This window comes from Spermophilus citellus, assembly GCF_964194105.1.
Source record: "Spermophilus citellus genome assembly, chromosome: 14".
Classification (NCBI taxonomy): domain Eukaryota; kingdom Metazoa; phylum Chordata; class Mammalia; order Rodentia; family Sciuridae; genus Spermophilus; species Spermophilus citellus.
This window is the reverse complement of record NC_138194.1, coordinates 45,626,628-45,653,330: the sequence shown is the minus strand read 5'-3', so window position 1 is coordinate 45,653,330 and position 26,703 is coordinate 45,626,628. Positions and strand designations below refer to the sequence as shown.

General features: G+C 37.4%; 1 protein-coding gene across 22 annotated transcripts in view; it reads left to right on the top strand.

Moving 5' to 3' along the window:
- Positions 1-2,017: 2,017 nt before the first annotated feature.
- The window catches only part of STAU2 (staufen double-stranded RNA binding protein 2), a 333,473-nt gene continuing 308,787 nt past the window's right edge, over positions 2,018-26,703 (top strand). For 3 of the 22 annotated variants that reach the window (XR_014018766.1, XM_081266107.1, XM_081266087.1), the window contains exons 1-4: positions 2,108-2,280; positions 10,709-10,778; positions 11,524-11,589; positions 16,350-16,464. Coding sequence is in view for 12 of the 22 variants with exons in the window: in XM_081266107.1 (XP_081122233.1) it covers positions 11,572-11,589; positions 16,350-16,464 (133 nt within the window). In the remaining 10 variants the exon portion in view is untranslated. The other 19 variants (XM_081266093.1, XM_081266099.1, XM_081266088.1 and 16 more) reach the window with 15 other exon arrangements.

The window sequence follows — 26,703 nt, the reverse complement described above, 5'->3', positions numbered from 1 at the left end:
CTTTTTCTGATGATTGAATATTTTACAATGGTACCCTAAAGATGCATTTGTAAATTAGTTGCTTTTCTGCTAATAGGACCACTGCTTTTTAAATATTCATTATTTTTAATTCTCAAAAAAGTATTTAAAGTAAATCCTAAAATTATCATAGAATTATGTGAGAATTTCTGTGTCACCTAGGTGATTTCATGTGTTGATGCCTGTATACCTTGAGCAGTTGAAAATGCTGATTCCAGCTAAACAATAATTTCTGGAAATTATGACTTTAAAAACTTTAAATCAATTGTAAGAAAAAAATTACGGCACAAAGTTTAAATCAACTTTAATGATCTGAATCAAAGTGAATGGAATTTCTGACCACTTCAGAGTGATTTCCAAAAGCATAAACTCATCCATTTATTCCAGAGCATTTACTGTCCACCCACTTGCTGTTGGATGCTGAGACTACATAGATGAATGAGACACAGAGCCTGACTTGGACAGTGCACTGGTTGGTAGGCAAAGTTAGGCTAGAAAACAAACAATTGTGATATACTTACAATATCAGAAAAGAGGGCATCAAGAAAAGATTATGGAATTAGAGAATGCCTGTCAGCCAGGTAATTTTTGGCTTGAAGGATGATTTATTCAAAGGTGAGGGAAGGATGGACTATAGGGAGGGGAGAAACCTAGGGAAAAGCACAGAAAGCGGGAGGCTTATCCCTAGGGACAGCTGGTGTCAAGGGTATGTATTCATTCAAAACATTCAACATTTGAACTGTCATCTAAGCAGCTAGAAGTCATTAATTCAGGTGTGGTGCTGATTTAAGGAGGACCAGGCAAGTTAAATTTGAGGGAACTGGCAAAAGGTGAAAGGAGTCCAAAAAACATTTCTGGTAGGAAAATGTAGCAGGAGCCAATATTGTACCAAATAAAACCTATCACATGCCAGGCTCTATTTACACATTTTTATACCTAACACATTCAGTCTCTTAAAAAAAAAAAAAAAGAAAGAAAGAAAAAGAATGAACTGATTCATAGGGTAACATGCACACAATACTGTTTCTCCATCTGTAGACAGAACTATTGGTTTTAGATGGTGACTGAAATCACAGGCCTCGTAGACATAACTCAGGCAGGTAAGTGATACCAGGAAGGAATCCAGGGAATAATAATGCAAATGAATAAGTTTGTGAAGAACACACTTAACAGTTCTATTTCTAGTTTTTTTTTTTTTTTTGGTCAGATTATTTTTGGTGTCATTTACTAAATAAAGTGTTACGTTTCATTGGGCTTAACTGGGTTGAAGTTACCTGGCCATAAGTAACCCACTTCAAAACCAGGACAAACCAAGAAGTAATTCGAATTTTCTGGCACCCTTGCCTCAAAAATCAAGGATCTGGGGCACTGTTTTAAGATGATCCTCATTTTTGTACCCAAAGATTTCTTCTTCGAGTGACCACATAAGATATTTTGTTGGTCCAGGAGGATGCTTGGCCACGCTGATGTGGGAGGGTAGGTGATTAGGGATCTCCACTGTTTTCCGGGCCAGACAGTGAACCGGCCTCCTCCCTGCTGCCTCCCTCCCCCAGTCTGGAAAGGTGCAGGATCCGCTAAACCGTGCGTCGCACAGCGGCGGCCGGAGCAGACGCGGGATGGTCACGCGTCTCCGGAGCTGCAGAGGGGGTAGTCCTAGAGTCCCGGGGAAGGTAGGAGCAGGGAATCGGGGCCCAGGCCACGGTCTAGAAAGAGCCAAAAGGTCTACTGGGTGGGGGAGGAAGTTGCCGGGTGCAGGTGTGTACAGGTCTGCCCTGGTCCCATCCTTTGCGGCCGAGAGGGCAGGGAGCCGTCCTGAGGACTAGGAGACCGCGGCTAGGGCGCGCTGCCCACGCACTAGTCCACAGGAACGACCCTCGCCTCGAGGTCCTGCCCCCCCCGGCGCCAGCACGGCAGCGCCCGCTGCTGCGGGGGGCCGGGCGGCCGCCAGGGGGCGGGAGCGGCACCGCGAACAATGGCCGCGCTCGGCCGCGGGCGCTCGGGCGGGAGCTGAGTGGAGGTAGGGCTGGAGCGGGCGCGCGCGCGGGCCTGGCGTGCTGGGGCGCGGGAGCGGCTGCGCAGGCGGGGGCGCGCGGCGCGAGCCCGGGAGGGCGCGGCGGGAGCGCAGGGGAGGCAGGCAGAGGCGGGGGGCGGGGAGCCCTTAGGGTGGAAGCCGGCGGCGGCGGCGGCGGCGGCCGAGCGGGGTCAGTTCTCTGTAGTGTTTGCCAATGTTGGAGCCGTCTGCAAAGTGTCCCTGGCAAGAAGGTAAATACCCTCGTTGGGGGCGCCCTGGAGGCCCCGACTTCCGCCCCGCTGGCGGAGGAGGCAGAGGGCGCTGGGGAGCCCTGCAGGTCCGCGGCGCGGCGAACCCCGAGCCGAACGGCCCCCTTCGCGGCCTCCCCTCCCCTCCCCTCCCCGGCGCCATCCCTCCCTCCTCGGGCTCCCGGGGCTGGAGGGGGAGGGGACGTGGGTGGGGGGGGCAGGGCTGCCGGGGAGGGGGCGAATGTTTGGGGGGGCGTGTGTGGAGGGGGTGGGACGACACAGGTGTCCTGAGGGGAGGAGCTGGGAGGACAGCTGGGAGGCCGGCCCCAGTGGGGGTGCCGAGGTGGGGGGACCTGGCGGGGGGCGCAGGAAGCCGGGGGTCTTGGGGGCCGGGTGGGCACTGCAGAAAGGAGGATGGCGAGAATCGGTGGTGCGGGAGAGAAGGAGGGCAGGGAAGGGCGGTGCGGGCGGTGCGGGCGGTGCGGGCGGTGCGGGCGGTGCGGGGAAGCTCCGGAGGGTCTGCGGGGAATGGGCCCGGGGCGCTGGGGGCGGAGCGGTGGGGCCGGGGTGCGCCGGGTTGGGGGGTTGTGGCGGCGGCGGTGGCTATTTCTGTGTAATGGGCAAGTGGCAAAGACGTAACTCCCCGAAATGGGGAAGGTAGGTGGGGCCGAGGGGACAAAATATATCCTATGACGGGCAAGTTCTGCGGTGGCTCTTAGGAACTATAACCGTGGTGGCTAGGCTTAAAGGGGTAGTTGGCAGTAGTGACCTTGCCGGGGCAAAGGGAGTTGGGCGATAGACAAAGCTCGGTTACAGAATCCACTATGTGAGTGTAGGGACTCCAGTCCCTCCTGGGGCGAGCTGGGGATTGTGTGTTTGTGTGTGTGTGTTGGGGGGGGGGTACCCGCAGAGTCAATTGAAGAGATAGCAAAGCTGGGATTCTTAGTGAGGGGGTTGAGATAATGGCTGTGGGGTTCTGGAAGTCCCTGGAATTATGTGTAGAATTTTGCATTGTGAATAATTTTCTTTGGAAGGGGTCCGTATTTGCCCTACATTTTTTTCTGTCTCACCTCCCAAAAGGTTAAGTGAGAATGCTAGGGTGGTGTGGGGACCATCCAATTAGGGTTAGACCCGGGAATTTACTGAAGAATTTAAAATGGGTGGATCCTGCAGAAAGATAGAAATAATCCTTTAAATGTATTTCACGCACTGAAAATCTTTATTGTTTAAGGTTTGATTTCACAGTGCTCAGCTGAACTTTGGCTGAGCGTTACTTGGGTTTTGGTGTATCCTATGTTTTAGGAAAAAGCATGATGAACATTTGAAATCAAAATTGTTATGGATAGTCAGGATGATAGTTACCTTGTAGGAGTCAAGATTGCAACATTTCTTTGGTAGGTTTACTTCTTCCCTATCCTTGCTTTCCTGAAATGATTGGAATATACTGTTGCGATTTGAGCTGCAGTGGAAAAACCTTAGTAAAACCATCAAAACCAAGACTTATTCTGCTTCTGGATAGTCTTGTATTGTGGCAAGTTGTTCATTGTTCGGTTTGTAGATATTTTACTGCAAACTAGAGATATCACATATCACTTGAATTTTAGATTTGCTGCATTTTGCAGCAGGCCTCTATTTATGAAGCAGTAATGTTCATCTCTGTGGTGTGTGTGCACTTTTTTATTCCCCCCACCCATGGTTTCAGTTCTAGTCACCATTGCCACATTTCAATACATGGCAGTGTAATATGAAATCTACTTCTAAGTGAAGATTTCTTTGTAGGATATGGTGCATACTTCCTCACACATCACTTCATTTTTTTTTAAACAGTGTTTTGTATTTGTAAAAATGTTGCTGTATAATCCAAGTATATGTTGTTAGTTTCAAATGGTATGTCATGTAAGTTTTAAATTTTAACTTGTTTGGAAATAATTGGAAGTATACAGAAAAGTTGCAAGAATAGAATATTACAGAGAGCATCTTTGTAACCTTTACCCAGATTCACCTGTTACCATTTCACCTATTTACCATTTTCTATTTCTCTCTCTCTCTCTCTCTCTCTCTCTCTCTCTCTCTCTCTCTCACACACACACACACACACACACACACAATATTTCTTTCTGGGTATAGTACATATGTTATGGCTTTTTGTTCCCAAATATTTCTGGAAAGCCATAAGAATTTTATGTTTTGTCTTGTCTGGAATGAAGTTCTAAGAAAGAATGGCTTGGTCTGCTTTTCAACAAAGAATATAAAAAACATCTAAGATAGCAATTAAAGTTTTAAATATACAACAGTGAAAGTGAGGTTGAGACCTTTTTCTGTTTAGGTTCTAGACCATGTAGTTGGCCAAGGTGTGTTTTTTTCCCTCTTTATACTTAACCTCTTTCCTCCCATTTTTCTCTCTTTTTCTTTTGTACTTTGCAGTGGTGGGAATTGCACTGAGGAACACTGTACTGAGCTAGATTCCCAGTCCTTTTTTAAACTTTTTGAGATAGTCTTGATAAGTTGCTGAGCTCAAACTACTGAGCTAGATTCCCAGTCCTTTTTTAAACTTTTTGAGATAGTCTTGATAAGTTGCTGAGCTCAAACTTGTGATTCTCCTTCCTCAGCCTCCATAGTGGCTGGAATTACAGGCCCATATCACCTGGTCATCTTTTTTTTGTACTCCTTTTGAGGATCACCTCAGTTTGTGTTCTTTCTCTCTCCTAAATTTTGAGATAGCATCCTGCAAACTTGCCCAGGGTGGCCTCCAACTTGTAATCTTCCTGCCTCAGCTCCTTGCTCGAATTATAGGCATGTGCCACCACACCTAGTTATTGTTTGATTTTGAGTTTCGTAGGCTGCCTTGTTTAGGATAAACCCTTGACTTTGGTGTAGGAAAAATCTTAAGAAGGCAGGTCTTTTATAATTTATTGTATGGTGAATAGAAGAAAACTTGGAACCTGTCTGAACTAGTTTTTATTTTTTTAGATTTTTTTTAGTTGTAGGTGGACACAATGCCTTTATTTTTATTTATTTATTTTTATGTGGTAATGAGGATCCAACCCAGTGCCTCACACATGCTAGGTGAGCGTTCTACAGCTAAGCCACAACCCCAGCCCAACAGGGTTTATTTTAATAAAGGGTAACATAGATGTCTCCCAGGAGGGAGAGGGGGACATAGCTGGTATCCTGGTATCCCCCATAGTGTAATAGATATTTAAATTTATGCTGTTTTATTTTCCTTAAGTTTGTTTTAGGTACCTGCTTTAAAAAGCTAAAATTAAAAACATTTTTTAGGGCACTGCTGGGGATTGAACTCAGGGCTTTGTACTTGTTAAGCAAGTGCTCTACTGTTGGGATACATCTCCAACACTTTTAAAATTTAAATTTATTTTTGAGACATGGTCTCACTTGTTGCCCAGGCTGGCCTTGAACTTGTGATTTTCTTTCCTTAGTCTCCCCTGTAGGTGTTATGACAGGTGTGTACCACTGTACCCAACTAAAAAACATTTTTAAACAGCTTTTTAATGAACCCATGGATTTTTAAAATAAGCTTTGAATTGATATTTAGTTGGGCCATAGTTAATAATCTAAGAATCAGGATAGAAAATGCTTTTATTTTTCATATTGTCAAATAGAATGTTTAAATGAGAACTGCCTGCCAGATGTAGGATGGGTGCTGATATAAAATGTTTATGGATATTAATCACAATATCATTTTATAAAGTGGTATTTATTGAGGATGCTATAAATTTAATTTTGTATAGATTTTAATTCATTAGATGGGCAAAATATAGTTTGTTATTTTTTTTTTTTTTTTTTTTGTACCAGGGATTGAACTCAGGGGCAATTAACCACCAAGTCACATCTCCAGCCCTTTTTATATTTTATTAGACCCTGGGTCTTGCTGACTTGCTCATGGCCTTGATAAGTTGCTGAGGTTAGCTTTGAACTTGAGATCCTCCTGCCTCAGCCTTTCAAGCCTCTGGGATTGCAGATGTGCACCACCTCGCCTGGCAAAATACAGTTCATTTTTAAAGGGGTGTGTTACATCGGCAGATACAGGTTGCACCTTTAATTCTTCTTGAATAGCAAGTCTTCCCTAGTTTGTAGTACTCTCTCCACTTGTGTTCTTTTGGTAGCTTGAAATCTGGAACTGCATGTACTAATGTGCTTGACTGGCTATCACTGTAAGGTTTTTTGAGGTATGTGAATAGGTTTCTCAGAAAGTACTTTTAGTTGGATTGAACTGTATCTGAAATTTTTTTTTTGACAAAGAAAGGAGAGTTGCATTATGAAATCATAGGCAGTATAAGATGCTCCACATTTTATTGAGATCTCTTGATATTTTTTGACATGTCTTGATTTTTTAAAAAAAATTTAAAATACAGGACTATAGACCAGGCATGTCTTTAAAGAAGAAGTGAAATCTTAAAGACATGTGCTATTATGGGCATTCTCAATTGTCTGTAGTATAGTTGTGAATTACAAATTATTTTTCTTTCTTATTTTTAAATTTTTTTTTTTTTTTTTTTGAGACAGGGTCTGGTTAAATTGCTGAGGCTGACCTTGAACTTAGGGTCCTCTGCCCTTAGCCTCCTGAGTTGCTGCGATTATAGGTGTGGTGAAGTACAGGTTTTATACTAATGTAAATCTAGTATAACTTGCTTGATGAAAAAGAATAATTTTAGAATAATGTCTAGTTACCTCAGAGTAGTAATATTAGTTTCATTTATTTGAATTTATTATTATTATTATTATTATTATTATTATTATTATTATTACCAGAGATTGAACCCAGGGGCACTTTACTAGCTATATTCCCAGTCCTTTTTATTTATTTTTAAAATTTTGAAACAGGATCTTGCTAATTTTCTTAGGGCCTTGCAAAGTTGCTGAGGCTGGGCTTGAGTTTACTATCCTCCTGCTTATGCTTCCCTAGCAGCTGGAATTAACAGGGATTCACCACCACGTCCTTCTCTTCATCTGTTTTATATAGCTCCTTATTTTAAGTCATTTAAAGAAAGCTTACAGAGTATTTGAAATTTTACAGTGGATTTTAAGTGAATAGATGATTTTATTTTTGTTACTTCTAAAAGTACTATTTGTGCATCAGAAAATTAGAACTTTAAGAAATCCACCCCAATATCTTACTGTGGCTACTTCTTGGAATCACTTACCAAACTCTAATGATGAAGAAATACATACAGATTTGTAGATAAGTATTTTTAGAGGCTTATATTAGATAAAAACAAAATGGTGTTTCTCATAGTTGGTGAGTGCTTAATAAATAATGTTAAATTTTAGAAGATACTTAGTGATTTTATTGGTCTATTTACATTTTTATGTTCCAAATGAAATTTTTTTGGGGGGAGTTGGGGTACTGAGGATTGAACTCGGGGTACTTGAACATTTAGAGACAGAATCTCACTGAATTGCTTAATGCTTCTCTTTTTCTGAGGGTGGCTTTGAACTCAAGATCTTCCTGTCTCAGCCTCCTGAGCTGCTGGGATTACAGATGTGTGTCACTATGCCCAGCCAACTGAATTATTATTATTATTATTTTATAATGGAATATTGGAAATTTTATTTATACTTCATAAATAGGTCAAAAAGAAAAATTATAATATAAAATTATAATTTTAATAAAAATTATAAAATATACTTGTTTTAATAGGTCAAATGAATTATTTTTAATTAAATACTTGGTTTTGTTTTATACTTTTAATCATAGAAAGTGTGTTTTAATACCATTTGACTACTGTCACACTTTTTTTTTTTTTTTTTGGTGGTACTAGAGATTGAACCCAGGGCCTTGAGTGTGCTGGCTACCTCTAAGCTACATCCCCAACCCTTATGCAACACTTTTTAGTGATCTCAACTTTTGATTTAAAAATATAAATGATTAAATTTTATAATTTAGCACATTCGAATTTTAATGTTACTTATTTGCTCATGTTGAACAGAAATTATTTTAGGTTAAGTAATACCTAAAGCACCGTAGGAGTATTGAATTTTAGAGTTACCTGGATTGTCTTATTTATTTATTTATTTATTTATTTATTTTTTTAAAGAGAGAGTGAGAGAGGGGAGAGAGAGAGAGAGAATTTTTAATATTTATTTTTTAGTTCTCGGCGGACACAACATCTTTGTTTGTATGTGGTGCTGAGGATCGAACCCGGGCCGCACGCATGCCAGGCGAGCGCACTACCACTTGAGCCACATCCCCAGCCCCAATTTATTGTTGCATAATAAATTACCTTAAAGTTAATATGACTTAAAACATTGAATAAACATTTATTTTCTCATAGCTTCTGTGGGTTAGAAATCTGGGTGCAAGTTAGGTGCCTGTGGCTTAATGTCACTTAGGGGGTGCAGTCAAGGTTGCATTTGGAGCTGCAGTTGCATCTGGAAGCTTGACTGGTGGAAGACCTACTTTCAAACTCTTGGCAGGATTCAGTTGCTGGCTCTTGGGACTGTTCGTCGGAAGACCTCAATTTTTGCTGGCTGTTGGCCAGTCTTCTCTCAGTTATTTGCCATGTGGGCCTTTCCTAAGGGCAGCTCACAGTATTGCATCTGGCTTCTCTCAGAGCAAACAAGTGAGAGATTAAGAGAAGGCGACATCAGTCTTTTTATAACCTAATCTTAGAAGTGGTATCTCATTATTTCTGTTCTATTTGTTAAAAGCCTCCTATCACAAAGACTTCAATTTGTTTTATAAAGACTTAAAAAAAAAAAGACTCAAAGATACATAAAATAATTTAATCAAGAAGGAGGTAATCTCCTGAAGAATTTATACTAAAACTCCAATTCACTCAAATTTAAATCTTGTACTTTTTCTGTAGCATCCCAATCCCTTGGAAAATGTGAAAGAAAAGAAATAATACAGATGCTGAGGATGCTATTGTAAGAAACATTAAATGTTTTCAGAGTTGATTTTAATTGACTTTGGTTTGTCATCGTTCTTTTTTTTTTATAGTTTGATGGCACTTTTTTTGGTGGAGGGGTACTGGGGGTTGCATTCAAGGGCATTCAACCACTGTGCTACATCCCCAGCCCTGTTTTGTATTTTATTTAAATACAGGGTCTCACTGAGTTGCTTAGCACCTCACTTTTTGCTGAGGTTGGCTTTGAATTCCTCCTCCTGCAGCCTCTCGAGCTGGTGGGATTATAGGCGTGCGACACTGCACTTGAATTGTTGGCATATTTTTAATACAAGCATTAAATGGATTAAATGGGGCCTTCCAAGAAACTGAGACAATGCAATGATTCTGCCCCATTTCAAACCCTAGTTCTTGCAATCAAGTCAGAAAGATTTCAGACTTGTTGCTCAGAATAGCAGCAATGAGTTTATTGAAGGGATAGGAAAAGGGAAAGGGAATATTTTTTTTTTTAAAGAGAGTGAGAGAGGAGAGAGAGAGAGAGAGAGAGAGAGAGAGAGAGAGAGAGAGAGAGAGAGAGAGAATTTTTAATATTTATTTTTTTAGTTCTCGGTGGACACAACATCTTTGTTGGTATGTGGTGCTGAGGATCGAACCCGGGCCGCACGCATGCCAGGCGAGCGCACTACCGCTTGAGCCACATCCCCAGCCCGGGAATATTTTCAAGAGAGTACTGCACTCCAGTTTTACTAGGAATCCCAGAAAAATTTCCAGAGAGTCCTGCCTAGGTTCACCTCTTGACTTTTAAAGATAGCAGGGTTGTCATATATATATTTTTTTATTTTGCGGGGGGGTAGGTATTGTAGATTGAACCCAGATAAGCTTTACTACTCAGCTACATCCCTAGTTTTTTTTGAAACAGGGTGTGACTAAGTTGCTAAGGCTGGCCTTGAATTTGTGATCCCCTTGCCTCAACCTTCCAAGTCACTAGGATTATAAGCTTGTGCCATCATTCCTAGCCCAATTTATCTTCTTGAAAAAATGGTAACTAGATACATGAGTGTTTCCTTCTGTGCATGTATATCTATAGAACCTTTGCTTCTGAGGGAAAGTTCAATATTAAAATTTTAAAGCATAAAATTTCTACCCAAATGATGGGATTTAGTCCTTTTTATTTTCCTGTGTTGTTGCTTGATAATTTTGGAAGGGAAAGTGCCTGTAACAAAATTTATATTTTATGTTAACCTTTTCCTTTATGAGAGCTCATGGTTTGTTTGTTTATAAATTTGGGTTTTCCTTCCCTTCTTTAGCATATATCTTTAAATAAAAAGAGATGTACCACATGGAAAGAAATAACAGCCATGGGTGGTTATTAGGTCCAGAAGAAACAAACCCAAATGTAGCAATGGGACAATGATTGTGATGTGATTGATTTTCTAGGAAATTTTATGTAAAATTTTTATTTTTTAATTATTTTTTATAGCGCTGGGGATTGAACCCAGCACCTCATGAATGCTAGGCTAGTGCTCACTTTACTACACCTTCAGCCCTTTTTTATTTTGACACAGGGTCTTGCTGAGGTACCAGGCTGGCCTTGTGGTTTTCCTGCTTCAGCCTCCTGAGTAACTGGGATTACAGGTGTGCACCACATGTCTAGTGTTTTTTTTTTTTTTTTTTTGCATTGTGTGGAAAACTTTTATTTTGGAGTGAATCCTTTTATCAGCAATAACAGAATAAAAGAGAAATTATTCAATGAATTATTATGTAAAAAGGCACACGTCTAGATTATATGACATTTTAATGTGAATACCATTTTCATATCGATAATAAGGGAAAAACATAAAATATGTAGCATGGTAATCATATTGTGTATTCTGTAAAATACAAGAATACTTGTGTATGTTGCATCTTTAGTATTAATTTATCATAAGTTATCATTGAAGATGGGAACAAAGCTATTTAAAACCTGACTGGAGTGAAGAGAATATACATTAAATAGCAGTGAGACTTTTTGGGCTTGTTAACAGTTTTCTTTTTGTGGGGATTGTCTAGAACCATTAGAGACTTTGTTTATCAATCTAGATCTGAGTGATATCCATAAGCCACATGTGTCTATTTAAATTCAAATTAACATTCAGAAATGTTAAATGTTTACTTTCTCAGCTACAACAGTCAAATCAGTCATATTTCAGTGCCCATTAGCCATGTGGCTAATGGCTACCTAATTGGACAGCACAAGTATAGAACATTTCATTATCATAGAAAGCACTATGCTGATCTGGATCAACTGCATTTTATATTTGATTCTGATCATGTATTTAAAATACTAGTCGTTGAGGTTATCAACTAAGTTGAACTTTATTTCTTCATTTTCATTTTCCAGTTTTTGGAGCCGTGAGGGATACAGCAGTTTGATCATTATTGTCTTAACATGCTTCAAATAAATCAGGTGAGTTTGTGTTAAGGCATTTCATACTTACATGATGCTTTGGACATAAATTATGGAACATTTTAACTCAGCTCTTCTACAGCCATAACTTGACCACTGCTTTGTCAAACTTTTACATAGTGTATAATCATCATTGGAGATAGTATAGGGCAGGTTTTTTAAGGAAAATAGTTATAGTCCTGAAAATTGATAACTTCTGAGTGTATGGAGTGAAAGTTTGTCTGTTCTTGATGTTACACTCTCCAGGACTTGGTGTGTTAAGAATACTTCTGATACACCTTCAGTATCTGGCAGTTCTGCAGACTCAACATTTCTAGAGACAAATTGTATAAATTAGTTGTATCAGTGTGTAAAAAAAAGGTTCATTTTCTAGGGCATTGAAAAAACTAGAAGGAAGTGTTCTGCTAAATAAATAGCAGCATATAATACCTTAAACTAACTGAAAGAAGTATTTTTCTTAGGTTTTGGCATTTTCTCAATAATTTTATACATTTAATTTTTACCTTTTCTGAACAAACAAAACATTGTGTCATAACTATGTTACAAAATACTTTAATTTTTTTTTGTTTCCAAATCAACAGAGAAGTAAATTGTTTTTCTGTGTAATCCTGACTGCCCTCCCCACCCTGAAGTCTCACTCACCTTGCCTAAGAAATTTATGGTTCTTGTACATCAAATACCATCTCCAAGCCAGTGACTTCTAAGTTTGTACCCACTCTAGGCCTTGTTTCTAAGCTCCAGACACTTGTAATAGTTATGAACTTGCTCACTTAAATTGTATGTCTTTACATATCTCAGATTTGACATATGTCTGAGAAATAATCTACCCGCTTCAGTTATACTTGATTGTTTTAGTTCCGACATTGGGTAAGGTCATTCTGCCTTCAGGGACTTTGCACAGATTTCTTCTTTCTGTACCTCTCTTTTCCTCCCCTATATTTGGCTTACTCGACTCCAGGCCTAGAATATGCTCTCTTAGAACTTTGCCCTTTTATTTAATGGCATTTTGACATTTGCAGTTATAGTCAAATATGAAATTTCAGTTGTCCCTTCACACTCATGGGTATTATATTTGTGGATTTAACTAACACAGGTTGAAAATATTTGGAAAAAATTTGCATCTATTGACTCTTTTTTTGTCATTGTTTCCTAAACAATAGAGTATAACAACTATGTATATAGTATTTACATTGTGTTAAGGTATTTTAAGTAATCTAGAGTGATTTAACATATACAGGAGAATGTGCATTGGTCATATGCAAATATTATGACATTTTTATACAAGGGGCTTGAGCATTCACAGATTCTGGTATCTGAAGGGCATTCTGGAATCAATTCCCTTGGATATGGAGGGATTACTGTAGTTGTTTAATAACTGTCTCCCTTGCTAGATAGTATACTCTATGAAGACAGTGATTTTGTATGTTTACTCTTATATTCGCTGGTCCTAGAATGGTGTAAATGGTTTTCAAATATTTGTTGGATGAGTGGATGAATGGTGCTAGGGTTATCATAAAGGGAAAGAGATCTCTGTTCTTTTCAGTAATAACTGCATAATTGTGTGGTCTAAAATTTTTGTATTTTATGATGCTTTCATTATACAAATGTCATTAACATAAGATCTCCTTTATGCAAAGTTGTTTTGTTTTCCCCCTTTGGTAGTGGGAATTGACCCAAGGTGCTTTACCACTGAGCTATATCCCCAACCCTTTTTATTTTTTATTTTGAGACAGGTTCTCACTAAGTTGCTTAGGGCCTTGCTAAATTGCTGAGGCTGGCTTTGAACTTGCAATCTTCCTGCCTCAGCCTCCCAAGTTGCAGGGATTAAAGGCATGTGCCACTGTACCTGGTGCAAAAAAAAAAATTGTTTTTTCTCCTATAACAGAAATTTTTCTTGTGCAACAAAATTGCTTTCATCAAAGACATTTCTAATAGAGGCTTAAATAGATGTTATTGTTATTTTTATTGTTACTGTACTTGGTACTTCCTATACCCTGGCATCTGCTATCAAATTCCATTGGAAGCATCAGTGATGCTTTGTGATACTTGTATTCCACACGGTGTTGTAGGTGAGAAGTTGTCATTAAATGACTTTCTGTGGATGCCTGCTATTTATTATATGGGTATAATTAGAATAATTTGTTTCATGTTCTTGTATAGATAGGTAGAAATGATCATTCACTTTATGCCAGCCAAGTTTAGTAGAAATTATAGTTTGTGGGTTAGTACTGAGGATTTACTAACTTTTTACATTGCAGTTCATGTTGAATTGGGCATTGTACACAATTCCTAGGCAACGTTTAGCATGGCCACAAGCAATTTCCTGGGCTTTGGCTAGAAACTATACACAGTACTAAGCTTGCAAAAGACAAGCATTGCTAGAGTCAATTAAGATCCCATTCTTGTTACTAAGTTTCATCCCTCCAAATGTTTCAAGTCTGAGGGAAAGAGTTAACATAATTGAGAATAGTAGAAGCTATTGTAAAGATTTTATCTTTAGCCACACCTAAATTTGAATTCCTAAATTTATGAATGGTTTTTATCTTTTATTTTCATGGTGATTACTTTCTCATGGAAAGTAAGATTCACAAGTAAAAGTAAAAAGAGGTGGCAAGAAGATTTAAGCTGATCTTAAACTTGAAATAATTTTGCTTTTTATTATGAGATTTTCAACACTCTCTCTAGGATTGATTCTAAATTTTTAGAATTAAAAAATTAGGGAGCTCTTTTTGTTTTCTTAAAATGCTTGAATAACTACACGCTTTTCTTGTCCTTACAGATTCTGGATTATACTAAGATACTGGATTATCTGATATTTTGTTTGATATTAACTCTGCTTGACATTATGGAATATTGGGGTGTTTTACACTGTGTCATAATGTTTTTTTTAACCTTTAAATTGTGATCTTCATTTTGCTTTTTTAAAAGAATATGTGTTATTATCTGTGTGTAACCCATGATTACCATAGAAAAATTAGGTGATCTAGGTAAGCAAAAAGCCACAAACAAATCAAAACACACACACACACACACACACATACACACACTCCACTTTTACAGAGAGAATGACTGCTAACATTTTGGAATGTATACCTCTAGATATTCTTTTCTATGCAGTTATGTTTTTGTGTGACTATGTTATATTTAAAAACTGGTATTATATAATATATAATATTCAGAAGTGATTTACTAATATCTTTTGTTTGGAAATACTAAAATTTGTTTAACCAAGCCCTCATTGTTGGACAGATTTTTATGTTTCCAAGAGGAAACACAGTGAAGATTGTAAATATACATCTTTTTTTTCCCCAGTTATTATAAGTAATTCTAAAATGAAATACTGTACAAAGGAGTCTAAGAATTTTTTAAAATATTTTTTAGGGGACTGGAATTGTGGCTCAGTGGTAGAGTACTTCCTTGGCATGTGTGAGGCACTGGGTTCCATCCTCAGCATCACTTATAAATAAAAAAACTATAAAAAATATTTTTATAGTTGTCGATGGATCTTTTATTTTATTCATTTATTTTTACATGGTGTTGAGAACTAAACCCGGTACCTAACACATGCTAGACAAGTGCTCTACCACTGAGCTACAACCCCAACCCTGGGTCTATGAATTTTAAAGTTACTTGATGCACAAATACCAAAAATAAAAATTTACTTACTATGATGTTTCAGTCTTTGCCAATATCTGACAAAAAATGGTATTTTAGTTTGCATTTCTGAGATTTGTGTATGTTTGTTTTTTGCTTTGTTTTTTTGTGAATTGCTTGTAGGTATCCACTATCTTCTTTTCATTTGAAAATTATATTCTTTGGGTTATATTCTTTGAGAATTTTTTGAGCTATTATTTATAATTATTACTTCCCTTTTTTAGTTCATTATTCAACAGATAACTAATGGAAATCTATTAGTTTCCAGGGTACTATAGTAGATGGAGGTTTGGTATATTTTGGCTTTTCTTTGAGTCCCTAGGGAAAGGGAACTCATTTTAATATTAAGTTGCAGCAAATGCAAAGTAAGAAAGCACATGTGCTATAAAATAATATTTTAAAATGAGTGGCTAAGGGGCTGGGGATGTGGCTCAAGCGGTAGCGCGCTCACCTGGCATGCGTGCAGCCCAGGTTCGATCCTCAGCACCACATACAAACAAAGATGTTGTGTTCGCCAAAAACTAAAAAATAAATATTAAAAAAAATTCTCTCTCTCTCAAAAAAGAAAAAATGAGTGGCTGAAATAGGGCCACTTTTTTTGGACTAGCTGGTGAGGCAGACTAGACAGGTCAGTGATCCTAAGGGATTGGAGAAGTCTATAATTAGGCAGTTGTAGCATTTGGAGGGCCCAGCAGCCGAGAATTTATAGAGGTCTAAGTGGTCTAATAGTTCCTTTTAACAAAGTTTGGTAGTAGATGCTGGGAAAATGGGAACCAAGAGGAAACTTTAAGGTCTGCTACAAAGTGAAATGGGAAGACAGGCAGGACAAAACAGAATTTCAGTTTCAGAGGAGTAGAGGGGCCCTGCAGGGCAACAGGGAGCCAGATGTAGGAAAAATAAAATTGTTATTATACTATGAAGCATAAAGCCAGATTGTGATTATCAAGAAAGTAAAGACCTAGAATTTAAGAGTAATGTCTTTCTCACATGCTTGTTGTAATGAGCAATTGAATTAGCAAAGGCAAAATGTTTAGCACTGGTCCTGTTATTACTGCTACTGCTGTTAATTTTTCTGTTAATGTTGCTGTTGCTGCCTGTTTTTGGAGACTGAAGGACTTGGAAGGCAGAGAGCAGACATTCAAGGGAGGTCATTGAATACTCGGAGGAATGAGCCACTTGGGCCCAGATTGGCTTCAGGTACCCTCCTGTTTCTTGACGTAGGTACGAGGAACTCTATTCTTTCTTGTAAAAATTACTGCTACTTATTTCTTTTTCTTTCTTTCTTCTTTCTTTCTTTCTTTCTTTCTTTCTTTCTCTTTCTCTCTCTCTTTCTTTCTTTCTAAATTGTGATGGACCTTTATTTTATCTATCTATCTATCTATCTACAGTGCTGGGAATCCAACTTATTGGTTCACACATGCAAGGCAAATGCTCTACCTCTGAGCTATGACCCCAGCCCTACTACTTACTCTTAGTTCTATTTTTCTTCAACTCTTGGTGAGAAGTACTTTCTACAGTCTGTCCATCTTTCCTCATAGTCATAAAATAAGATCTGCAGTTAGGGGATAAGAAAAATAGAAACATAAGGAGGTTAAAAAGTATGTTTTCTTTCCCCTATGCTGCCAGTAAAAGGAACTGTATTTATCCTATGTGTAGTCAGCTTCCAGGAATGTTCTCCAGTGATCCCTGCATCAGAATATTTACACCCTTGTGTTATCACCTGGCACATTATACTGGGGTTGGTCTGTGTGATCAAAAGAGCATGGCAGAGTGATGGATCATTTTTTAGGATAGGTTATTTATAAAATACATTGTGGCTTTTGCATTTTTTCTCTTGTACTCCTATTCCCTTTTTTCTCTCTCTTGCCTTCTCTCATTTGCTTGCTCTCTCTCTGTCTCCCTCCCCTTCCCTCCCTCTCCCTCCCTCCCCTCCCCTTCCCTCCTTCTTCTCTCTCTCTCTCTCTCTCTCTCTCTCTCTCTCTCTCTCTCTGATTGCTTATTCTGAGATTAGTTAGCTGCCATGTTGTGAACAGCCCAATGGAAAGAGCTATGTCATGAGAAATTGGGTCCTGCCAACAACTAAAGGAACTGAGGCCTGTAGCCAACAGCATGTAAACAAGCCTTCTTGGAAGCCAACTCTTCCCAACTAGTCAAGCTTGTAGTCCTAGACTACTGCCCCATTGACACCTTTACTGCAATCTCATGAGATACGTTGAGCCAGAACTATCCAGCTTAGCTGCCCTGTGATTGCTAGCTCTTAGAAACTATCTGGAAAAAACTCCAACAACTGTTTTATAAAGAGGCTAAGTTGGGGCAATTTGCTGTGCAATAAAAAATACCCTTTCACCTTAAACAACTTAAGAACATATAAAATATGTAAACAGTGGTTTTTAGACATTGATTGACAGGCAGCACCAGACTGTGATCCCTGAGAGAAAGGAAATTAATGAGGTTCAGCCCTTTTATTTGACCAACTTACAGAAGAACCCAAAGGTAATTTTACTGGCTTCATTGCAAGGAGGTGGAACCAAAACAGAACCCAGCAATCTTGTCGAGATAAGTAGAAAACAGTAAGAAATTGGGAAGGCCAAGGTGTGCTTAGAATTACAGGACAGGAAAGAAGAAGAAGAAGAAGAAGAAGAAGAAAAGAATTGCAGGGCAGAGTACCAGTGAAAAAGATGCACTGTGTGTGTGTGGGTGGTGGTGGTGGTGGGGTACGCACAATGAGAGCACACAGTAAAAAGCCAGTGTATGAGCATCCTGGAGCATCCTGGAGAACCTGCAGAGGGTTCTCCTGGAGTCTGGCTGTGTCTGATTTGTAGATGCTTGATTGGACCTACCTGACACTAGAGAAAATAGTAACACAAAGCAGTAAGAAAAATAATTTCTAGAATTTACATAAGGCTAGAAATAGTGTTCTCACAGCCCAGGTTGAAAGACTTTGTACGGCGGGCCCTGAAGACTCCAAGTGATTTCAGGTAACTTAACTATGCACCAAAACCCTAGAGGAATACAATACAATTCAGAATCTAACAATGTCAAATTCACAGTTATTGTCATTTAATACAAAATAAAAATGTTTGCCTCATGTTTAGTAATGAATAAACTTTCATAGAAGACCAGTAAGGAAAGGGAAGATTCAAACAATAGTACAAACCAGCTAGGCCTAACAGACATTCTAAAAATATCAAGCAACAGCCACATACCCATTTTTCTCAAGTACATTTGAAATATTTGCCACAAAGCACATTTCAGTAAATTTAAAAAGATTGAAATAATAAAAAGTATGTTCTCCAATGACAGTGAAATGAAGTTAGAAATGAAGTCAGTGAATGGAAAGAATATTAGAAAATTTAGAAAATTTAAAATTCGGTCAGCCCTCCATATTTGTATGTTCTGTATTTGTGGAATCAATCAAGTGCAGATTGAAAACATTTAGGGAAAAAATTGTATCTGTATGGAACATGTACAGACTTTCCCCCCTAGTTCCTTAAATAATACAATGTAACAACTGTTTACATAGAATATGTATTTTATTAGATATTATAAGTAATAAGTAGATGATTCAAATTATATGGAAGGACTTACTAGGCTATGTACAAATACTCTTGTCATTTTATTTATTTGGTACTGGGTATTGAACCCAGGGGCACTTAACCACTGAGCCATATCCCCAGCCCTTTTTTTGTATTTTATTTAGAGACAGGGTCTTGCTGAGTTGCTTAGGGCTGGCTTTGAACTCAAGATACTCCTGCCTCAGCCTCCTCAGCTGCTGGGATTAAAGGCGTATGCCATCACACCCACTTACTCTGCCATTTTATATAAGGGAATTGAACATTCTAAGATTTTGGTATCCTTTAGGGGTCCTGAAACCAGTCTCTCAAGGATACCAAAGGATTACTATATGCAGAAATTAAATGCATTCTTAAACAACAGGTCAAAGTAAAAATACCACAGGGGAAATTAGAAAATACTTGGAGACAAAAATTTAAAAAAAATTACTTGTTTGATGCAGTGAAAACATGCTCAGAGGGACATTAATAGCAGTAAATACTTACATTTAGAAAAGGAAGATCTTAGCCAGGCCTGGTGGCACAGGTCTATAATCCCAGAAACTCAGGAGGCTGAGGCAGGAAGATTGCACTCAAGGCCAGCCTCAGCAATTTATCATGACCCTAGTGAATCTATAAAACAGCAACCCTCAAAAAACTCCATTAAAGCTAATAAACAAATTGAGCAAATGTGTAGGTAAAAGATAGACACAAAAGAAATAGTTGTGTTTCTGTATACCAGAAATGAACAATCAAAGAAGGAAATTAAATAAGAGTTCCATTATAAGTAACATCCAAAAGCTTTAGGAAATATGCATGCACTCAAAAGTAGAAAATGTTGTTGAAATAAATTAAAAGGAGATCTAGGTAAGTGGAAGGACATACTGTATTCATGGATTTGAAGATTTAGTATAAAGCAAGTTATAGGTGCATTGCAATTTTTATCAAAATTCTAATGACCTTTTTTGCAAAAATGGAGAAGCTGATCTTCAAATTCATGAATTCCAAAAGGCCCAAGTAGTTAAAACAACCTTGAAAAAGAAGAAGAAAGCTGGAGAACACATATTTCCCAGTTTCAAAAATTACAAATAAGCATGGTAGCACATACCTGTAATCCCACCTACTCAGGAGGCTGAGGCAGGAGGATCTCAGTTTTAAGGCCAGCAAGACCTGTCTCAATATTAAAAAAAAAAAAAAGAGTTTTATAAATGTAGCTCAGTGTTAGAGTCCTTGCCTAGCAAGCATGAGGCTCTGGGTTCAATTCCCAGTACTCCCCCTCTCCACCATTCTGAAAAAGGAAAAAATACTTACTACAAAGTTATAATAATCAAGACAGTGTAATACTAGTGATATAAATATAAATGCATACACAGTCACAGCCACACACCAATAGAGTATCATTGAGGGTACAGAAATAAACCTATTCATCTGTTTGCGATTTATTTTTGATAGTTGCAGGACCATTCAATGGGGAAGGAATAATTTTTCCAACAAATCATTCTGATACAACTGGAAATGCACATGCAAAACCATGAAGTTGGATCCTTGCCTCACACTGTATACAAAAATTAACTCAAAATGGATCTGTGATCTAAATATAAGAACTAAAACTCAACAGCAAAAAGATACCCCAACTAAAAAACAAGCAAAAGACTTGAATAGATATTTCTCAAAAGAAGATATACTGGTAGCCAAGATGAAAATGATAAGAGATATTCAAAATCATTCATGATCAGAGAAATGAAAATGAAAACCATAGTGAGGTACCACTTCATGCCGACTAGTTTGGCTAGAATCAAGACTCCAGCAATATCAAGTTTTGGTGTAGATGTGGAGAAACTGGAACTCTCATGTTGTGGGTGGGAATATTAAATGGTTTAGCTATTGTGGAAAAGAGTTTGTTTCTCAAACTAAATTGTCATGTAACCCAGATTTTCCACTTTTAGGTATACATACAAAACAATTGAAAACAGGTACTCAAATAAATGTATACATGCATGTTCATAGTAGTACTATTTTCAATAGAAAAATTATGGAAACAACCCAAATACCCATCAATGGATGAATGGGCATATTTATCTTATCTACATACCATAAAATTTTGCTTAGCTATAGAAAGCAAATGAAGTACTGATTCATGCCACAATGTAGAAGAACCTTGCAAATGATTTTAAATGAAAGAAATCAAACACAAAATGATTCCATTTATATGAAATATCCAGAATATATAATCCATAGATATAGAATGCAGATTGGTAGTTGCCAAGGCCTAAGGGGTAAGGAGGAATGGGGAACAACTGCCTAATGGGCATGCAATTTCCTTTTGGAGTAATAATGTTTTGGAACTAGATATAGGTAGTGGTTGCACAGTGTTGTGAATGATCTAAATGTTACTGTATTGTTCACTTGAAATAGATTAATTAGATGTTTTGTTGTTATGTCGATTTTACTTCAATAAAAAATTAAAATGTTTACAAAGAAGAAAGCAGATATTATTCATAGCCAAGATAAATAAATCACTGATTAGAAAGAGATTGGTGATTGATTTAGCAGACAAAGGTGCTGTAAATGTTAAAAGAGAGGAAAGCAGGAGGAACATGATGTGAAAATAGATAGAAGATACAAAAATATACCCAAAGGCAATTTCTAGAGATTAAGAATGCAGTATCTGAAATTAAAAAATAAATACTGAATGGAATTATAGCCTATTATATATCATTGTTGTATGTAGGACACCTCAAAAAACTAAATAATTTTTCTATTTGAGTTTTTATATGTGTCCTTTGTATAGGATGATGGGACATAATGGGTTAATAGCAGATAAACCACTGTAGAAGAAAAGATTAGTGAGCTCGAATACATAGAAATTGTGGCTATTTCAAATGATGCATAGTTTGGAAAGACTGAAACAATAGTAGTACATCAATGAACTGTTGGGTGATGTCAGGTGGTCTGAGATACATGTAAGTAGAATCCCAGTAAAAGGGAGGGCAACAGGCAAACTATTAGAAGAAATAATGATTGAAAATCTTCTATGTTTAGTGAAAACTATAAACCCACAGATCTAAGAAGTCAATGAGCATGAAGTAGAAGAAACATTAAAGATGCAAAACAAGGCTCATCATAATCGAATTTCTGGAAACCAGTGATACTGAAAGAAAATCTTTTGAGGAATCTGAGGTTAAAAAGAAACATTATAAATAGAGAGGTTTTTGTTTTTGCCATCCTGGGAATCAAATCCAGGGCCTCACACATGCCAGGTAAGCACTCTATCCCTGAGCTACACCCCCAACCTTGAGCAGAAATACAGATAAAGATTACCACAGAACTTTTCTTAGAAGCTGTGGGCCATAAGAAAGTAAGAGTTACATCTTAAAAATTAAAAAAAAAAAATTTAGTTGTAGATGGGGCTGAGGACATACTCTGTTGGTAGAGTGCTTGCTTCGCATGCACAAGGCCCTGGGTTCAATCTCCAGCCCCCCCCCCCCCAAAAAAAATTTTAGTTGTAGATGGACACAGTACCTTTGTTTTACTTATTTATGTGGTGCTGAGGATCGAACCCAGTGCCCCACACATTCGAGGCAAGTGCTCTACCACTGAGTCACAACCCCAGCCCTGGAGTTACATCTTTAAAGTAATGAAAGAAAAATATTTATTAAATTAGCATTCTATTCCTTTTGAAAATACTTTTCAGAAAGAAGTGACTTTTTCTTGTGTTTTCTTAATTATGTTAAATATACATAACATTTTATCATCATAACCATTCTTTTTTTAAAAATATTTTTTAGTTGTAGTTGGACTACAACTTTATTTATTTATTTTTATGTGGTGCTGAAGATCGAACCCAGGCTTGTGCTAGGCAAGCGCTCTGCCACTGAGCCACAACCCCAGCCCCATCATAACCATTCTTAAGTGTACAGTTCTGGGACGTTAAGTGCATGCATATTTTCCTGCAACCATCAGTATAATTCATTTCTAGACCCTTTTTTCATTTTCTCAACTGGAACATTCTGCCCATTAAACAATTAACTGTTATGATTAACCATTGTAACACCAACTCCTCATTTCCCTACCCCAAGCCTATGACAACTGCCACTCTACTTTTTGTCTCTGTGAATTCAACTACTCTAAGTACCTTCATATAAACAATCATACAGTTCTTTTGTGACTGGCTTAGCTTTTTTTAGCCTAACGTCTTCAAGATTCATTCACATTTTATCATATACCATAATTTTCTTCCTTTTTAAGATTAAATAATATTCTAATATATAATATTATAATATATATACATGTATATATATATTAGAATATTATTTAATACACACACATACCAAATTTGTTCATCCATTCATTTGTTGATGGTCATATTTGGGTTGCTTCCTTATTTTGGTTTGTTGTGAATAATGCTGGGTGAATGTGGATGTATAGATATTTGTTTGAGTCCATTCGTAAATTCTTTGTGTACAGAGAAGCTTGAAAACAATGCCCTGTAGTGAGGTAAATAATGTATCAAAACTGACACAGGTGACACAGATGATGTTCAAGAAGTCAGAGATATAGATAATACAGAAATATCAATATGAAACTTAAAAAGATGAAAAAATACCTGAGAAGAAAAATATACCAGATGAGATTAAAGGCAAATTTGACATTGCTGGAAAAATGACTAATAAACTTGAAGAAACAGCAAGGAAACCATCCAGAATGAAACACACAGAGAAAAAAATAATTTTAAGAATTAGAAAGCATCAGCCAAGTGTAGGGTACCTTCAAACAGCCACATGGATGAGGGATTAAAGTTCCTGAGGGAAGCAGGACACAGATAAGTATGTGTCAGGAAAAAAATGGCTAAAAGCCTTCTAGACTTAATGAAACCAGAAGCCTACGGATCAAAGAAATTAAATGAATTCCAAGTGTAAGAAATATAAAATGATACCAAGGTATGTCATTGTCAAATTGCTGAATGCAATTATTAAAAAGAAAATCTTAAAAGTGGCCAGAGACTTGGTCATGTTATACGCAGAGGAGCAAAGATTAAGATGTAAGCAAGGAGCCAGATGTGGTGGCGCTTGCCTATAATCCCAGCAGCTTGGCAGGCTGAGGCAGGATTGCAAGTTGGCCAGCTTCAGTAATGTGGCAAGGCCCTAAGTGACTTAGACTGTCTCAAAACACAAATAAAAAGGGCTGTGGTTGAGTGGTGAAGCATCCCTGGGTTCAATCCCTGGTACAAAAAACAAACAAATAAACAAAACTAATGCAAGCAAGGAAACAGTGGAGAAGCATCTTTAAAGTATGAAAAGATCAAAAGTATTAACCTAGAATTCTTTACTGTGAAAACAGATTTCAGAAACAAAGATGAAATAAACAATTTTCAGATACACAAAAGCTGAATGAATGCACCACTAATATACCCCATCTAGAAGAAAATTAAGTTCTCCTTTATTCAGTAGGAAAATAATACTCAGTGCAGATAGCAGATTTACGTAAAAGGAAGAAGTGTACCATAAGTAATGAATACTTAAAACTTTTTTTCGTTATTAGTTAAATTACCTTAAATAATAGTTGACTGAAATAAAACTATTAAGTTATTATAGGTTATAACATAAAAGTAAAATGCATGTTAACAATAACCTAATGGCAGGGAGGGAGAAATGGAAGTGTACTATAACAATTTTTATGCTGTACATGAAGTATATATAAATCTACTTGAAGGTAGATTTATAATTTAAAGATGGTATACTGTGACAGAGAAGCCACTAAAAAAGCTAAGTACATAGTTGTAACTAATAATCCAAAAAGGGACATAAAATGGAATCAACAGTATAATCCAGCAAAAACCAAGAAAAGATTAAAAAGGAAAGACCGGATAGCACAAAGAAAATGAAGAGTAAAATGATAGACTCAAATTAACTGTATGAAAAATCACATTAAATGTAAATAGTCTACTTAAATTGCAAGAAGTAAAATCAAGAATCAATAAATGGGATAGTATCAAACTAAAAACTAAACAGCAAAGGAAACAATCAAGAACATGAAGAGAGAGCTTACAGGATGAGAGAAAATCTTTGCCACCTGCACCTCAAATAGAGCATTAATCTGCAGGATATACAAAGAATTTAAAAACCTTAACAATAATAACTTAAAAACCCATATAGCTCAGTCAGTAAATGGGCAAAGGAACTGAACAGGCACTTCACAGAAGAAGAAATATAATTGGTCAACAAATATATGAAAAAATGTTCAACATTTCTAGCAATTAGAGAAATGCAGATTAAAACTACACTGAGGTCTGGAGTTGTAGCTCAGTGACAGAGTATTTGCCTAGCATGTGTGAGGCACGAGGTTCAATCCTCAATACCACATAATAAATAAAGACATTTTGTCCATTTACAGCTACAAAAAATAAAAAAAAAAAACACTTGAGATTTCATCTCCAGTCAGAATGGCAATTATCAAGAGTACAAGTAACAATAAATGTTGTTGAGGATGTGGGGAAAAAGGTACACACATACATGGCTGGTGGACTGAAAATTGGTGCAACCACTCTTGAGAGCACTATGAAGATTCCTCAGAAAACTTGGATGGAACTACCATTTGACCCAGTTGTCCCGTTCCTGATCATATACCCAAAGGACATAAAATCAGTATACTGTAGTGATGCAGCCACATCAATGTTTGTAGCAGCTTGATTCACAATAGCCAAGCTATGGAACCAACCTAGGTGCCCTTCATCATATGAATGGATAAAGAAAATATGGTATATATACACAGTGGAATATCACTGAGCCATAAAGAAGAATGAAATTATGACATTTACCAGTATATGGATGGAACTGGAGAATATTATGCTAAATGAAATAAGCCCATCCAAAAAAAATCAAAGGGCAAATTTTCTCTCTATGTGGATGCTAACACACAGTAAGGTGGGGAAAAAATAGAAGTTCATTGGATTAGACAAAGGGGAATGAAGGGAAGGAGGCAGGGGAATAGGAAAGACAGTGGAATAAATCAGAAATAATTTTCCTGTGTTCATATATGAATACATGAGCAGCGAAACTCTATGTGATATACAAACAAAAGAATGGGATCCTGATTAGAATAAGCTACACTCTATGTATGCATATTATGTCAAATACACTCTAAGTGATATATATCTTAAAAAAAACAAATTAAAAAGTGTAAATAGTCTAAACACCCCAATTTAAAGGTTGATATTTTCAGATTGTATAAAACAGCAAGATCCATCTGTATGCTTTCCTATAAGAAATATTTTAAATACAAACACAAGCAGATTAAAAGAATAGAAAAAATTCAGCATGGTAACCTAAAAAGAAATTTGAAGTGGTTCCAATTAGATTTTAGAGCAAGGACATTAACAGAGATAAAGAAGTTTATTTCAGTAATATCTCTCAATAATTTTTTTTTAAAGAGAGAGTGAGAGAGGAGAGAGAGAGAGAGAGAGAGAGAGAGAGAGAGAGAATTTTTAATATTTATTTTTTAGTTCTCGGTGAACACAACATCTTTGTTGGTATGTGGTGCTGAGGATCGAACCTGGGCCGCACGCATGCCAGGCGAGCGTGCTACCGCTTGAGCCACATCCCCAGCCCTCTCTCAATAATTGATAGAGAAAAACAGACAAAGTCTCCAAAGATATGGTAGACTTGACATTGCTTTTATCACACACCCTACCTAAGAAGAGCAGAATACACGTTTGTTCATAAGTTCATACATATCATTTATCAAGATGACACTTTTGTGGGCCATGAAACAATTCTTAGTGAGTTCAAAAAGATCCAAGTCATAGAAAGAATGTTTTATGATTACAATGAAATTATAAGTCATTAGCAGAATGATCCTTTGAAAACCCCCAAATATTTAGAAATTAAGTAACACACAAACAGCTCATGAT